The sequence below is a fragment of the Pan troglodytes genome, chromosome 13, assembly GCF_028858775.2.
Source record: "Pan troglodytes isolate AG18354 chromosome 13, NHGRI_mPanTro3-v2.0_pri, whole genome shotgun sequence".
Taxonomy (NCBI): Eukaryota; Metazoa; Chordata; class Mammalia; order Primates; family Hominidae; genus Pan; species Pan troglodytes.
The window spans coordinates 84,294,943-84,310,722 of record NC_072411.2 but is presented as its reverse complement, the minus strand read 5'-3'; the positions used below and the strand labels follow the sequence as shown (position 1 = coordinate 84,310,722).

Below are 15,780 nucleotides of genomic sequence, written 5' to 3'. Positions count from 1 at the left end.
TTGAAAAGAAATGAACTTCAATCTTGGAATTTAAACTTTAAGCTTTTACATTAATGCTTCTGTTCCTAATACCCTATACAAATCTGTATAAACTGTGTTTGGCTTACTTTAAAAAGTTAAAAATTGTAAAAATAACTTCACATATTCTTGGGTTAGTCAATTCTACCAGATTTTTCTTCCCCTCCAAATTAATCATTGCTGGGCTACTATAGAGAACAGGGTTGAACTTAACCAGAGTGAAGGCTCCTTCTGGAATGTCAAACAGGTATTCACTTCTGAGGCCCCTCTTACATTTGGACCAACATGAATCACTGTTTCAGTTAGATTTTTAGTGTTGATAAGTATCCATGTAATTTTGAAGTCTAGTCCATAATACATAAACAACATTTCTATTTACCACTATACACTAGATCAAAACTATGAATGAACTGCTAAATAATCAAAATGACTTATAAACCTCTCATATGATAGAAATGTAAATTTTACTGATGATACTTTTTTAAAAACTCTATTTTAATGCTAAACTTTCTCTATATCTTAGTCTACCAAAACATAGAATTGAAGCCTTTTAGTGTTTATGGTTAAATACCTGGAAAAATAATGTCAAAAGTTTATGCTCCAGCTCATCTTCTCCTGCAGATTGATGATTGTTTGTGTTATATCCACTTTTGTGTGTGTGTTATATCCACTAGAGACTTTGAAATTAGAAGACTCAACTCAATTGTGTAAGCTTGTTAAATCACATCCTTAAATGTGATCCTTAAGTGTGAAAATGTGCCCATTTTCAGACTAGTGCTTGTCTTGATGTGAGTTGTTGTAGGGACACAGGAAAGGGTAGAGAATTCAAGACTTACTAAGAAATTGTCCTATTTAATCACTATATTAAATATGTTTTATGAAGAAATTTTGATCTTCCAAGAAGAAGTCATCAAGATCTCTTGGCCAGACCACATATGGTAAATATATTCTGTCTGGTACTGTGTATTGATTGACATTGAATACACTGTAATGGAGGATGGTACTTGACAGTTGTTCAGTGTAACCTTGTCATGGTAGGGACACAGTAGAGTAGGATAAGACCAAGTGACAGTGTGAGCCATTCTAGGTGAGCAGCTTTCTGACAGTGTTACATACCATATTGTTTTTTCCACAGGGCAGTTTAATTCCATCTGAAACACCTGCTGAAACTCAGTGCATCTCAATATAGACGGAACTGTGCTTACCTCAGTTAAATGAGAAAAACTTCACTTAAGAATCAGGTGTCTCTCTTGCACCCAGTAGCTCTCTAGCAAGGATCTAGACCATTAAGAATTCCTTAAAGACAACCTAGGGCAATTTTTTGTTGTTGTTTAGTACGTTATTTTATGTTTAAGATCAGAAATTCGTCTTGCCAAGTTACTTGCTTTGTTTGCCTCATGTAGGGGCAGATATGAACTTACAAGAGAAGCCCAACTAGGTGGAGAATTCTGTCGTGCATATGCAGTGAGACTATGGTGGTCTCTTGGGAAATGCTCAGCACTTGATCTTTGCTTTTAAAAACCAAAAATTCAAATGGATGATGGCATTCCCAAATGAATTGCTTATCGGGGGAACCCGCCCGCAATATTTCAACGTATATTCTTTCCATTTTCCCTAAGTGTTGGCTGATCTGAGAAATGAAGAGAAAGAGTACAAAGAGAGGAATTTTACAGCTGGGACTCCAGGGGTGTCATCACGTATCAGTAGGACCATGATGCCCAACTGAGCCACAAAACCAGCAAGTTTTATTAAGGATTTCAAAGGGGGAGGGGATGTACGAAGAGGGATTAGGTCACAAAGATCACATGCTTCAAAGGGCAAAAAAGGAGAACAAAGATCACATGCTTCTGAGGAAACAGGGCAAGGACAAAAGCAAAGATCACAAGGCAAAGGGCAAAATTAGAATTACTCATGAGGGTCTATGTTCACCTGTGCACATATCGTCTTAATAAACTTTTAAACAACAGAAAACAGGGTTCGAGAGCAGAGAACTGGTCTGACTTCCAATTTACCAGGATGGGATTTTTTCCCCACCCTAATAAGCCTGAGGGTACTGCAGGAGACCAGGGCATATTTCAGTCCTTATCTCAACCTCATAAGACAGACACTCCTAGAGCAGCTGTTTATAGACCTCCCCCAACGAATGCATTCCTTTCCCAGGGTCTTAATTATTAATATTCCTTGCTAGGAAAAGAATTCAGTGATATCTTCCCTACTTGCACCTCTGTTTATAGGCTCTCTGCAAGAAGAAAAATATGGCTGTATTCTGGCCAACCCCACAGGCAGTCAGACCTTATGGTTGTCTTCCCTTGTTCCCTAAAATTGCTGTTATTCTGTTCTTTTTCAAGGTGCACTGATTTCATATTGTTCAAACACACATGTTTTACAAACAATTTGTACAATAGTGGTCCTGAGGTGACAAATATCCTCAGATTACGAAGATAACAGGATTAAGAGATTCAAGTAAGACAGGCGTAAGAAATTATAAGAGTATTATTTGGGAACTGATAAATGTCCATGAAATCTTCACAGTTTATGTTCAGAGATTGAGATGAAGACAGGTATAAGGAATTATAAAAGTATTAATTTTGGGAACTGATATATGTCCATATTAAAATGAAATATTTGCAATTTATGTTCCTCTGCCATGGCTCCAGCTGGTCCCTCCGTTTGGGGTCCCTGACTTCCTGCAGCAGTTGCTATTTGGAGCATAGCTTCTAAGACCAATTTTTGTTCATTTTTTGTCTACATTCTAGGAACTCATGAGAGCCATGTCTTTATTAGTTTTCTTGAAAGAAACCAGAAACAAAGAAACAGAGAAAAGAGAGAGAATGGAAAAAGGAAGGAAGGATGGGAGAAAGGAAGGAAGGAAGGGAGAGAGGAAGGAAATGTTTTTTCTGGTCATTAATTTTATTTCTCTTAGATTCCTCCCTCCTTTCTAGAGTTAGGAGTATTATTTATTATCCTATATGTTGAAGGTGTTGAAATTAATTGTACCAAAATTTGTAATGCCTTGTTAATATATAATTTTCCAAAGGTAAAAGTATTAGTCATGTGCAAATATAAATTGAGCATATGCCAATGTTTCTATTTAAATCATTAATAATGAGGGAATCAGTAAGAAGTTATGACTGGTTGAAAGAGCATTTAGAAAGTTAGATATACATAGGCAATGTTTCAATAAAATGGCTGTGTTAGAAGCAAATCTAGTTGATGTCTAATGAGATTATGAATTTACGAGGGTGCCTATTCTGCCAAATAAAAATTATTTTTTTTCACACCAGACAAAAATCTGCAAGTTAACTAAACAGCCTTGCTAAACCTTGGCCCTTTAATCAACATCAAACAGTAAGATGAACTAAATACCTTATTCTAGATACCTTTTGGTTGGCTTTGCCTTTATGTGACAGAAACAACATGCCACCTACCTTTCTGCCTTATTTGCAAATCTCAAGAAAAACTTTCTGACACCTTCTGGGTACTGTGTATTGCGGTTCTGGGCCTACTAGCCTGTGATCTATTCCTTGCCTTATCCCTGCCCTGCAGTGCTCTGTAGAATCATAGCTAAATTTCCCAGGTTCCTGTCAGCTGACTTGTGCTTGGATCTGGCCAGTGGCATATAAAGTCAGGATAGGTGAGGAGGAAGGTAAAAGCCAGGGCATTCCTCTCCCTCTCTGTCTGCCTTGAGGAAGCCTCTCTTACATTAGTTGTGTCTCTTCTGTGGTTCAAGATTGCCGTGGGAAGTCCCCACTGGTGTTTCTCTCTTCTGCAGGAACTCCCAAAGCCACTGGGGTCTGGTGATCCTGCCTCCCTCTTTTGACCCTCCAAAAGCTTCCTGCAGTTGCTTATTTGGGGGATCCTCACTATTCCCTGGTTGTTTTCTCATCTCCCATCATCCAAGTAATCAATTGCAAGAATTAAACTTAGTTTTAAATGTTCAGAGTTTTGTTTTCCTAGTTAGACCTTAACTAATTTATTTAGTAGTATTTCATTTTTTATTCTTATTGTTAAGCCTTGCTAAGCAACTCAGAAGTTTATACCAGTGATGATGCGTTCTCAAAACTACTTCTGTCAATGTCAATATAATGCTTCAAAGATATCATAAAGAAAGAATTATTTACAATGATTCTGAGAGATTATGGCTACAAAAGCTACATTTCTACAGAAGCAAGGGAAATTCTGTAAAACCAAATATGAGTTTTTTGTCATTCAACTTTAGTTTTTTCTTGAAACTTAGGTGTTCATACATACATGAAAGAAGGCAGAGAGGGAAAGAGAGAGAGAGAATCAATCAAATTGGAGTCTAAAATATTTTTTATAATACATATAACAACCTTCACAATAAAAGTTATCTTCTCAATCAATTCTTTTGGACTCGATTTGATTGCTTTTTATGCCACAAATTGTATCTCCAAAAAATTGGCCTTTCAAGAGACGCTTCTTGAAATGACTCAATTTTTCTATCACTGAGTATCAAGAGTAACAGAAGGACTTCTATGCTCTCCGATAGTATCTGCCATGGAAATATTTCTGTTTTTAGATATTTTTGTGTTGTGAGATCTATTGTAATTGGAAAAATATCATGTTGACTTTTCTTTCTGTGTTTTTTTTCCGTATGCATGTTTGTGTAAAAATCTATTTTTAAAAGATTTCCTTCTCTGCTAGTGCATTTTTGAAGTGTGTCGGTACATGGTACTGCATTAATTAAGAATAAATATCCCAAGCCATTTGATATATTTGTGTCACCCCAAAATTCATAGGTTCAAATTCTAACCCTTCCAAGGTGATGGTAGGAGGTTGGGCCTTTGGGAGGTGATTAGATCATGGGGGCAGAGCTCTCCTGAATGGGATTAGTGTCTTCATAAAAGACACCCCAGAGGGCTGGTTTGCTCCTTCTACCATGTGAGGTTACAGTGAGAAGACAGCCATCTATGAACTGGGAAGAAGGCCCTCACCAGACATTGAATCTGCCAACACCTCGGTCAGGGATTTCCCAGCCTCCAGGACTGCGAGAAAGAAATTTCTCTTGTTTATAAGCCACCCAGTACATGGTATTTTGTTTGGTCTAATATACCACTTTTAACCATTCCTTTGTTATTTTTGGTGGAACTGGTGCTGAGATTGCTTTGCTCAGCCAATATAGTAATAGATTTTACTGGTTTTCACCACCTTAGTGCTTCAGGAGCACCCAAATCTCAGAGTTCTTTGCCCAACCAACCTTTTATCTCCTCACTTTCATTCTTTCTAAGCCACAATTTAATTTGATTTTTGTAAAAGTATTCAACACACTTTTTTCTTTCCTCTGATTTTGCAAAAAGAAAAAAGAAAAGATAAATTCAGCCATCATAGTTTGTTTCATCATATTTCTCTTTCTCTTTTCACTTAATGTGTATTTTCTTCTTTATGTCTACCTCAAACCTGAAATATGTGCCTGTTTTCAGTTAGTTCAGTAGATGAGCATGATATATGTGACAAAAGATATATATTTTTTTTATGTTGTATCTATTTTTTTTATCCTTGGCTTAGCCATATGCCTAAAAGAGCCTAGAACTGTATCTCAACATCACTATCAACTTTGAATGCTTCATACCTTTTCAAAATCTTTTAAATTCAAGATGAATTTTGACATCTTGTTATTTTTCAGGCTTTTAAATTTGTCATGGTCAGTGATTCAAAAACTACCAAGTAAAGGATCTGACTTCTAAGTTAAGTCACTTTCCTTGTGACTTGGACATTTTACTTAAATAGGGAACTACATCATTAAAATTCTTTTTTTAATTATCAAAAGATATCAGTCAATTCCCCAGAAGTGAATAATCACAATGTTTTAGCTCTTTTAGTCCTTCCTTCTTTTGGAGGAAGATTTATATTTCCAAATAAAATGCTGTATTCTTTCTTGATTTATCAATTTCAGACTTTATGGACATCCACAATGATAATAGAGGAAATAACTCTTGTACATTAACTTCATCAACTTCCTTACTCTAATGTTCTCAAAAGAGATATTGTGCCTTATTTTGTTTTAAAATTACTAGTGTTTATAGTAATATGACTTTGTATATATTATTCAACTGTCAATCAGATAGTGAACTATGACTGTTTCCTATCTCATACAACTTCTTTCTTCCTCCTAGATTCATAATTATTGTATTTTTTCATACATATATTTCACAATTTTGTAAATGCTTGATCTGTCAAAACGAATTTCCAAACATTCTATCGGTTCCATTGGTCATTAGTTCCATTTTTTCCCTTACAGGTTTCTCTCACACTTCCTTTCCTCTGTACTCATACTTCAATCTGGACTAGTTAGTTTCCAGGATGGACACATACCTCTTATTGTAAGACTTCCCTTCCCAACTTACCTGTCTTAGATTTTCTGTTATGTTCTTGTACTGGTCAAATGCATCTCCTCAGTGGCTTCTTGAAAAAGAGTGCATGAAAATTCAAATTTTTGAAGTTGTTGAATATTTGAAAATGCCTTTATTCTTTCCTCAAACTAGATTGAGAGTTTGGCTGAGTATAGAATTCTAGGTCAGACCTAAGACCATCTGCGTAACATGCAGGACCCAGTGAAAAAATGAAAATATGCAGTTTCTTGCTCAAAATTATCAAGAATTTCAAGATAGCGACAGCAGAGCACTAAGGAAAGTGCGGGGCCCTCCCAAGTGCAAGGCCCTGAGTGACTGCACAGGTACATGCCCATGAAGCTGGCCTTGGGAGGTCCTTTCAGCATGGAGATTCTAAGTTCTGGGAAAGTGACTATTTCTTTGATAATTTTGTCTAATTCTCTTCTGTATTCCTTATGTGTAGAACCCCAATTAGCTGGATATTAGATCTCCCAAACCGGCTCTCTAATGTTTTTCTTTATTATTCTAGTATCCATCTTGCTGTCTTTTTGTCCACTTCCTGGGATAGAAATTAGACTTTTCCTCTACCCCTTCTGTTGACATTTTCATGTAAATTATTAGTGTTAATTTCCAAAAGCCCTTTCATCACCATTTATTCCATTTAAAAAGTAGCATGTTTTTGCATCATGTATCAATCTCTTTTCTCAAAGTTTTTTGTTTGTTTCTTAATAGTTCTTTTCAGTCTCTGTTTCAGTTTATTAAGTCATATTAATGTTTCGATGGTGAGCACCAATAAAGAAATTTTTTAATCTACCAGGAGTTAATGCAAACCATAAATACCCTTTTGTCTATTTCTTTTTGAACAATATAAAAATTATACCACAGTTAAATGATGTAATATGACTCAGTTATTTCAGATGGTTAACACTGACCAGAAACACTTGATTGGTTCCTTGTTTAGACTCGATATGATCTTACTGTTTTCTTATCTTCAAGGAGAAACAAATTGATCTTGAAAGCATTTCTAACTCTTTGAATGTTTACATCTCTGTACTTATGAGGAATTCTTCAACAAACTGGAAATTACATAATGTCCATTTTTGTAGAAAAAGTTAATACCTCTTGAAGTAAAGAAATAGTTTACCTAAATTGTGACTTTTGGGGAAGAGAGAATATATTCCTTTGTACTTAAAAGAGTTTTTTCAGTCACATATTCTCTGCTTCAATGGGATTATTTTGCTCCTTTAAATGTAGACTGTAAACACATTTTTAAGAGTAATACTGTTTGCCATACTATTTTTGTTGTATATGTTTAAGGTAGACCAACATGATGTTTTATATACATATACAGTGAAATGATTAGTACACTCAAGCAAATTAACATATCCATCATTCCATCATTTCACATAGGTAGCTTTTTTTTTTTTTTTTGGTGGTAAAGGTACCTAAAAGTCTACTCTCTTAGCAAATTTCCAGTGTACAATGCAATATTATTAAGTGTAGTCCTCATGCTGTGCATTATGCCATTGATCCCATTTGTTTTCATTGTGTTCAATTATAGAAATTGTTTGGGGAATTATTTATCATATAAAATAAAGGTATCATGGAGCTTTACAGTTATATTTGCCTGTATGAAAAAAATACTGGAAAAGTCTTTACGTCCATAAACCCTGCATTTTAGACTAAGGTTAGGGTTTAATTTCCTGAGCATCGACCTGCAGAATAGATAAGACTTCATTATTTAACAGATTTTATTATCAACTTTTTATTGTTTTAGAGTCAAGCAGGACTTACTGAAAATGACACAGTAGCTTCTTGTTCTGATAGTTTCTATTTATGCGATTTCATGCGCTTCTGCTTATGGCCAGATTTTAATGTTAATATTAATATGTATTATAGGTGTATAATTTCTTTTAACTTTAGCTCTTCTTAGTATGGATTTCTTACAACCATATCCTTTTCACTTTTATATTTCAATCAGATCACAAGTGGGATCGTTGATAGTTATATAATAATTATAAATTATTTTAATAAATTTTATTTATTTAATTATTACGTTTTATTCATGCTCTGTCACATGAGGGATATCCGGGGTATTTTGTATCCTAAAATTTAAAAAGACATGCGTAGACGCACAGGATTTTTCCATATGAGAACATTGTTACTTATGTAGGTGGTCATTCTGCAAGATTCGGTTATGTAACAGTAGCTTAGAAGGTATTCAGAGTACTTGGTTATAAAAACTGCATTATTTGACATTGACTAACTTTTCATTTGGAATGTAGCAGTTCTGTATTTGAATTAAAATACTCAATAATTTTCTACAACTCAGTACTCTTTGTTCAAAAGAAGAAATTATGTGTCTTCTGCAATTGCTTGATTTAGCCACAGAGCCAATCAATTGCTTTCAAAGATGGTATTGCTATTTTTGTTTCTGTCTTCTTTTATGTGTCCTGATTGTTAGAAGGTAAGGAAGTCCCTTTAAAAACTAAGCAGATCAAAGTGTGCTCAGCACATATTTTCAGGCTGATTTTTAAAGTCTTAGGAATTATCAAAGATTTGTGTCATTCTCTTTGGGAAAAGATCATTAATGATGCTTTAGATTTTTTTCATGTCTTTGATAATATAACTTGGAATTCTAAATATTTTAATAAAATAGATGAAAAATGAAGGTATATACCAATAGCCTCTATTTAGCCCATAGCCTTTTTCTTTCTCAAATTACTGATTACATATTTTAGCTTGCAATTTGCAATTTGATAAGTGCAGACACAGGTATACACTTGTGAAACCATCACCATATAACAAGAAAATTAACATTATCCATTACTCTCAAAAGTTTCCTTGAACCTCTGCTTCCCGGATTCTTGCTTTCTCCATTCTTAAACAACTAGTATCTACTTTCTGTCACTATTAGGATCATTTGCATTTTCTCAAATTTTATATAAATAGAACTCCTCCTCCTCAATGATTGCATCTAGTTTTGTTATAAAAATAATTTGGTCACCTAGAATGAGTTGGGAAGTATTTACAGTTGATCAATTTTCTGGAAAAGCATGTATAAAATATTATTACATCCTTAATTTTTTTATTTTTTATTTTTATTTATTTATTTTTTTGAGAAAGATTTTTCACTCTTGTTGCCCAGGCTGGAGTGCAATGGTGGTGATCTTGGCTCACCACAACCTCCTCCTCCTGGGTTCAAGTGATTCTTCTGCCTCAGCCTCCTGAGTAGCTGGGATTACAGGCATGCACCACCACACCCGGCTAATTTTGTATTTTTAGTAGAGACGGAGTTTCTCCATGTTGGCCAGGCTGGTCTCAAACTCCCAACCTCAGGTGATCCACCCACTTCGGCCTCTCAAAATTTACCAGAGAAGTCTTCTAGGCCAGGAGTTTTCTTATGCGAAGGGTTTTTAGCTACAAATTTCATTTATTTGTTTCTTCTTGATATTTGTTAGTTTGTGTCTTTTAAGAAAATAATTCATTTTATCTAAGTTATTGAATTTATTGGCATAATGTTGTTTATATTATTTTATTTGTATAATAACAATCAACATTTTTGTCTACTAATTTATCTTCTTTGTCATATCTGGGTTAATTTTAACTCATTTATTTTTATCCTCATCATGGGTGAATTTTCCTGCTTGTTTGCATGCCTGAAAATTTTTTATTTGCTGAGAGACCAGTTGGGGAACTATCATATAAAAAAAAATTGAAATTATATGAAAGTCAGAGAAATGTGAACGTTGTCAATGAGAAACAAATAAAATGTGGCTTAGTTTCTACGTAGGGAGTGATCACAATGAACAGGCATCTTCAAAGGACTTACGAGATAGTTAGCATCTCAGATATGCCTGGTAACCAAACATAATTTAAGACAGTAACAAATGGTAGGAACATGGGAGAAAGAGAGTTCAGCAAGAGAGAAGCACTGGGATCTAAGATGATGTGAGGGTTTTTGAGGAAGAGTGACTACACCAGTTTGCTTAGAAATTATGGTGTGCATAAAAGAAGCAACGGGAAATACCCGCAGTTTGACATTTGACCACATTGTTTGCATGTCATACACCCCTCAGAGATTGCAAATACCTTGAAGAAGGTATTGTTGTGCACACACACAGGTACCCATGCATTATATATGTATATATGTATATATAAGTGTGGTTTTGTGTGTATCCTTATATATATAAACTAATGTATACATATGTATTCTTATATATGCACTAATATCTATATATAGATATTTATTCTTTTACACAGCCCTAGGTGCAGTAATAGATACCCAATAATAATTTATCTAACTGAACTGGGTTTTTTAACACCTTTTTAGCAAAGTTGTCTATACTGCTTGATACAACAGCTGTTGACTTGTTTTGCTACCAAACACAGTAGCCGTCCTCATCCACAATTTTCTGGGTCAGAAACTGCTCAGATTAGAACATCAAGAACATGCCCTCACCCTAAGCTTTGGGAACCAGAACAACTTATCTATGCCAGAAATTAAGAACATTGTTTTCTACTCAGCTTGTCCACCCTGATTGATGAAAGAAGCAAAATCATTATTAAAAAGAATTTTTGCTAAATTAAGGGAACTTGTTTATTTTATGCACATGACTTGCTGCATAAAATATTTTATTTTCAGCTCTGAGAATTTGTCTATTGGATGGCTTAAGAATTAGGTAAATAAGATGTGATTATCTTAAAAATAAAAAAAATTGTACAGATATATACAATAAAGCCTTAACACTTTGGAACCCACCAGTACAGAACATACAATCATTTGAAAATTATTCATGAAGATGTTTGACCTTGTATTATCTAGGAAGAAAGTAAAATAGTAGCCGAAATAAGATTGTTGAGGATTGTTGTATATATAATTTGATTACAAAAGCATATTTGCAATTAGGATAGTGATGATATAAATGATTACAATTAGGATAGTAATAATAATATAAATTATTCCATTAAGCTCGTGTTCTAGTTGTAAATAATATTTTTACAATATAAAGGTTTTCCTTTTTATGTAAATAGAAATGTGCACTCGTTAATGAAAATTTAGTGCAAGAAGCAAAGGAGAAAAAACGAGTCCTAGTAACCCCCCAATATACATTTCTATCCAGTCTTTTGGGGTTGGCATAGTGAATATAGGCGTGTGTGTGTGTGTGTGTGTGTGCATGTGTGTATGAGGGGATATGGTTTTACTGAGTTATAACTATATGCAATTACATTTTCTAATTGGGTGGTAAAACCTTACTGAAGTGTTTTTCCCCAGTGGAAGTTTTATGTCCAATTATAGGTTTATATACCTAATTATGAATTATCAAGACATAATTCATAATATTTTGTTTTTAAACCACATTGAGATCTCTGTGTGAAAGGGCATGTTCATTGTGCAAGCATTAGAGCCTCTTGATTTTCACAAGTCTTATCAGTTATAGTTGCAGATGGGATGAATCCCCTAGGAACAACCACAGGCTGTTGTGAGTTAGGAAATGCACTTGTCGATGGTCTCCTAGGGTACTCATCATCTCATTTGATAATGAAGATTTCTCCATTCTTGACTACCTTATTTTGCTTCATTCTCTATTCATTTATCAGTGTGTTTTGGGTTCATTTGCCTATAAAAGAAACCACAAAATAATTGTGGCTTAAATGCAATTTTTGTTGTTCTTGCATCAGAAACAAGTCCAGAGATGGGCGATTTCATTCAGGTGGACCCACAGCATGATATCCAGGCCACTTCCATTTTTTCTTTTCTACCATGCTTAGTGTGTGGCTTTCTTTTGCCAGGTCATTTATGATCCCAGATGGCTGCTGGCCTTTAGAGAGTTCCGCTGCATTCCAGACAGCAAGAGAACTCCTTCCGGTACAGTTAGCTCTCTCCAAAGAACTGTTCTGAAAGTTTCACCAACAACCTCCATGCACATCATCTGTGGCAAGAATTTAGTCATGTGACCATACCTAGCTTCAAGAGAGCTTAGAAAATGTAGTGTTTTTAGTGGGAAAATCGCTAACAAATAAAAGTAGAATGCAGTTTTTCAGGGAAAAGGAAGGCAACCCTTTGAAGTACTATTGTTTTTAAACCACCTTATATTACCAAGCTGAACTCAAGTAATTTTCACAAGAAAGACATATGATAGTATATTTCTAAGCCATTGCAGGACTATGGAAAAACAAAAACTCTATCTTCTACTTTCATAAATAAAGGACAGTTTGACTAAGAATAATGTTCTTGGGTCATAACCATTACAAAAATCTCAAAACCCTCTGTATCTTGATCCATTATAACCACATTCGTTGTTTCAGACAAGCCTCAAAGCCAGGCTTAATTTTTCCTTTCTAAGTAACCTGTTTTGGTTGCCTTTTTGTTGTGCTTTGTTTTGCTTATTCTGTATTAATAAGACTTATTTATTGGTATATACAATTTATTTTTCAATGTTATTGCCTGCTGATATTTTATCATACAAAAGTAAATGGCATAAAAAAAGTAATTGTTTACAGCTTCCTGAGTAAGACATTTTCATTTAGGTGTGTCTTTTTTTTCCCATAGAGAAATGAACTATTGCTTATGGGTGGAGAAATGTCAAATACCTTTGCTGAAATTCTTAACTTGCCTTTGTATCTTCACCCTTGGCATTGAAAATTATCCAAGGTAAATTGCTAGGAAATCTGCTAAATTATCTCTAAGGGAGTGCCTAAAAGTAGCCGCAATCTACTCTCTTTTGCAATACCTCTGAATAGAATGGAATTAAATTCTGTCTGATGACTTAGGAAAATAGACAAGTAGTCTTTATATTGCTTATCTGTAGTATGGAGAGAGTAAGGAATATGTTCCTTTTGTACTTGGTAAAGAGCAGTATCTTCAGAAACAGGCAGCTTACAATTTAATGCATAGAAGTTGCCAAAGCTGTTACAAACTTGTTAAGGTAATTTGTATCACCTTACTTTATTAGTTACCTATTGCTATATAACAATTATCTCAAGGCTTGGGGCTTAATACACTAAGATTAATTATCTCATGGTTTCTGTAACTCAGGAATCTAGCTGAGTCCTATACTTTAAAATTCCTCAGAGCATTGGGACACATCATCCTAAGGACTCAAACATGAGAAAATATTTTCAAATTTGCCTCAGGTGAAAAATGAGTGCAGTAAATACACTAAGGACACATACATATATTTTTTCTTGTCTCAATTAACTTTTAAAATAATGTTTGCCTTTCGTCTGTCTTTATTGCTTTATACAGTGAATAATAGCTAATCTAGCAGTCAGAAAAGCACTCTTTGTTTTTTTGTTTATTTTATGAAGTCTTCTTTTAATTTTATTTCTTAATTTTTTATTTAGTAGTTTTTTTGGGGGGTACAGGTGGTTTCTGGTTATGTGGATAAGTTCTTTAGTGGTGATTTCTGGGATTTTTGTGCACCCATCACCCGAGCAGTGTACACTGTATCCAATATATAGTATTTTATCCCACACCACCTCCCACTCTTCCTCTGTGAGTCCCCAAAGTCCATTATATTATTCAGATGCCTTTGCATTCTCACAGTTTAGCTCCCACTTATAAGTGACAACATACTATATTTGGCTTTCCATTCCTGAGTCACCTCACTTAGAATAATGGCCTCCAGCTCCATCCAAGTTGCTGTAAAAGACACTATTTTATTCCTTTTTATGGCTGAGTAGTATTCCATGGTGTGTATGTGTGTGTGTATATATATATATACCACATTTTCTTTATCCACTCATTGGTCAATGGGCACTTAGGTTGGTTCCATATTTTTGCAACTGTGAATTAAGAAGAGTATCCTTTGAATATTCTCCTAGTGCCAACATTGAAAAAACAGAAAAACCATAGAATAAATTATAGGAATATACTTTTCTGAAAATGTCTATATTGTCTTGAATTTTCAGGAAGACTATCTCTGAAATATTATACTTAAACTAGCTACCCATACTCCTAATATTATTGTGAGCTGAATATAATACCTAATAATTCCTTACATAATAAAGGCTGGTCTTAATTATATCAAAAAAAATCTGAAAATAATGCTATTTGTTGACCTAGAAGTAGCTATGTTAAAAATCTTAACTGAGTGTATTTAATACTGTACTATTTTCCATATAGTTACAATAAATTCCTTGCTCTTTCTCTCTTTGGCTACTTTTTTGAAATAGACTAAGATGCTTGGTGAAGCAGCTGGAAAGAGGTGATGTTAACGTCGTCGACTTAAAGAAGAATATTGAATATGCGGCATCTGTGCTGGAAGCAGTTTATATCGATGAAACAAGGTAAGTTTTAACCTTCTTCTCTTTTATCTTCTTTGATTCTCTCCCGTTTTTCTTCCTCTTTCTTGACCCTCCTTTATCTCAAACAGGAATTTAGCATATCTTCCTGTGAAACCAAAATCAAATCTTATTAAAATTTGAAATGTTCTTCTTCATGTAGCTAATTAACTGGACTATGATTCTCTAAAATTAATACACATTTTAATCCAAATGTTTGAATGTCATAAGATAGTCAAACACTAAAGTGAAAAAAAAATCTCCTCTTCCCCCATCCTCAGTCTCCTTGGGCTCAGACTTTTAAATGTCAGAGTTACATGTAGGCTTATATTGGTTTTCACTGATGTAAGGATTTTCCCTATTATCTCAAATGTAAGAGTCCCTTTAGGAAAATGGGTGTTATATGCCCACACATTCTCATGAGATGTGTCTAACAGGCCCTCTATGCAGGGATTGCTAAGGGGCATCCCAAATGTGTGTTTTTGATCATCCAAACCTAGCCTCATAATTAGCAGTTGTAAGGAGATTAGGAAAGGGGGACTTATTTGAAGAGGGTTGCCAGCTTAGTGCTGTGACCCTCAAAGAGGCTGTTCACCCCCTGGAGGATATTTGGCAAATCCAGGAGATGTGACCAGTGTCTCTTGGTGTTCAAAGATATCTGGTTCCTAATTCTCTTCTCAAAAAGGATAAAAGTGACAGGCTAATCAGGGCTACCTGTGAATTCAGAGCTAAGAGGGAACCTGTGGGGAGAGAGGCATGCATTTCCAGCATTTGACATGGAAAAGGTGCTAATTTTTTTCACAGCCATAAAGCAGGTAGAATAGAGGTCTCTTAAAGCACCAAAGACTACTTAAGTCAAATAGTGAAAAAGAGGCTGCATAGAGTAAGTGATGGTATAAGAGCCAGGGTAGGAATTATAAAAATTCAGCTAAAATAGTAGAAAATATATATATTCAAAGTACTCTCTTGGTGTTAGCAAGTTGTCTCTGAAGGACCCACAAATGGTCCCCAGGAGAAAAAAAATAGGCAGCATTTGGGCATTTGTCACATAGATGACAGCAAAACCACCAGTCTAGCCAGACCCTTTGGTCCTATAATTTCCTGCCTCTCGCACCGCATTGCTAAA

The 15,780-nt window shown here is 34.8% G+C and overlaps 1 protein-coding gene across 26 annotated transcripts in view; it reads left to right on the top strand.

Moving 5' to 3' along the window:
• The window catches only part of PDE1A (phosphodiesterase 1A), a 391,847-nt gene that overhangs the window by 252,247 nt on the left and 123,820 nt on the right, over positions 1–15,780 (top strand). For 14 of the 26 annotated variants that reach the window (XR_010149661.1, XR_010149662.1, XR_010149660.1 and 11 more), the window contains exons 3-4: positions 12,922–13,023; positions 14,547–14,660. Coding sequence is in view for 22 of the 26 variants with exons in the window: in XM_009443677.5 (XP_009441952.4) it covers positions 12,922–13,023; positions 14,547–14,660 (216 nt within the window). In the remaining 4 variants the exon portion in view is untranslated. The remainder of the gene's footprint in view (positions 1–12,921; positions 13,024–14,546; positions 14,661–15,780) is intronic. The other 12 variants (XM_063790247.1, XM_063790245.1, XM_063790246.1 and 9 more) reach the window with 1 other exon arrangement.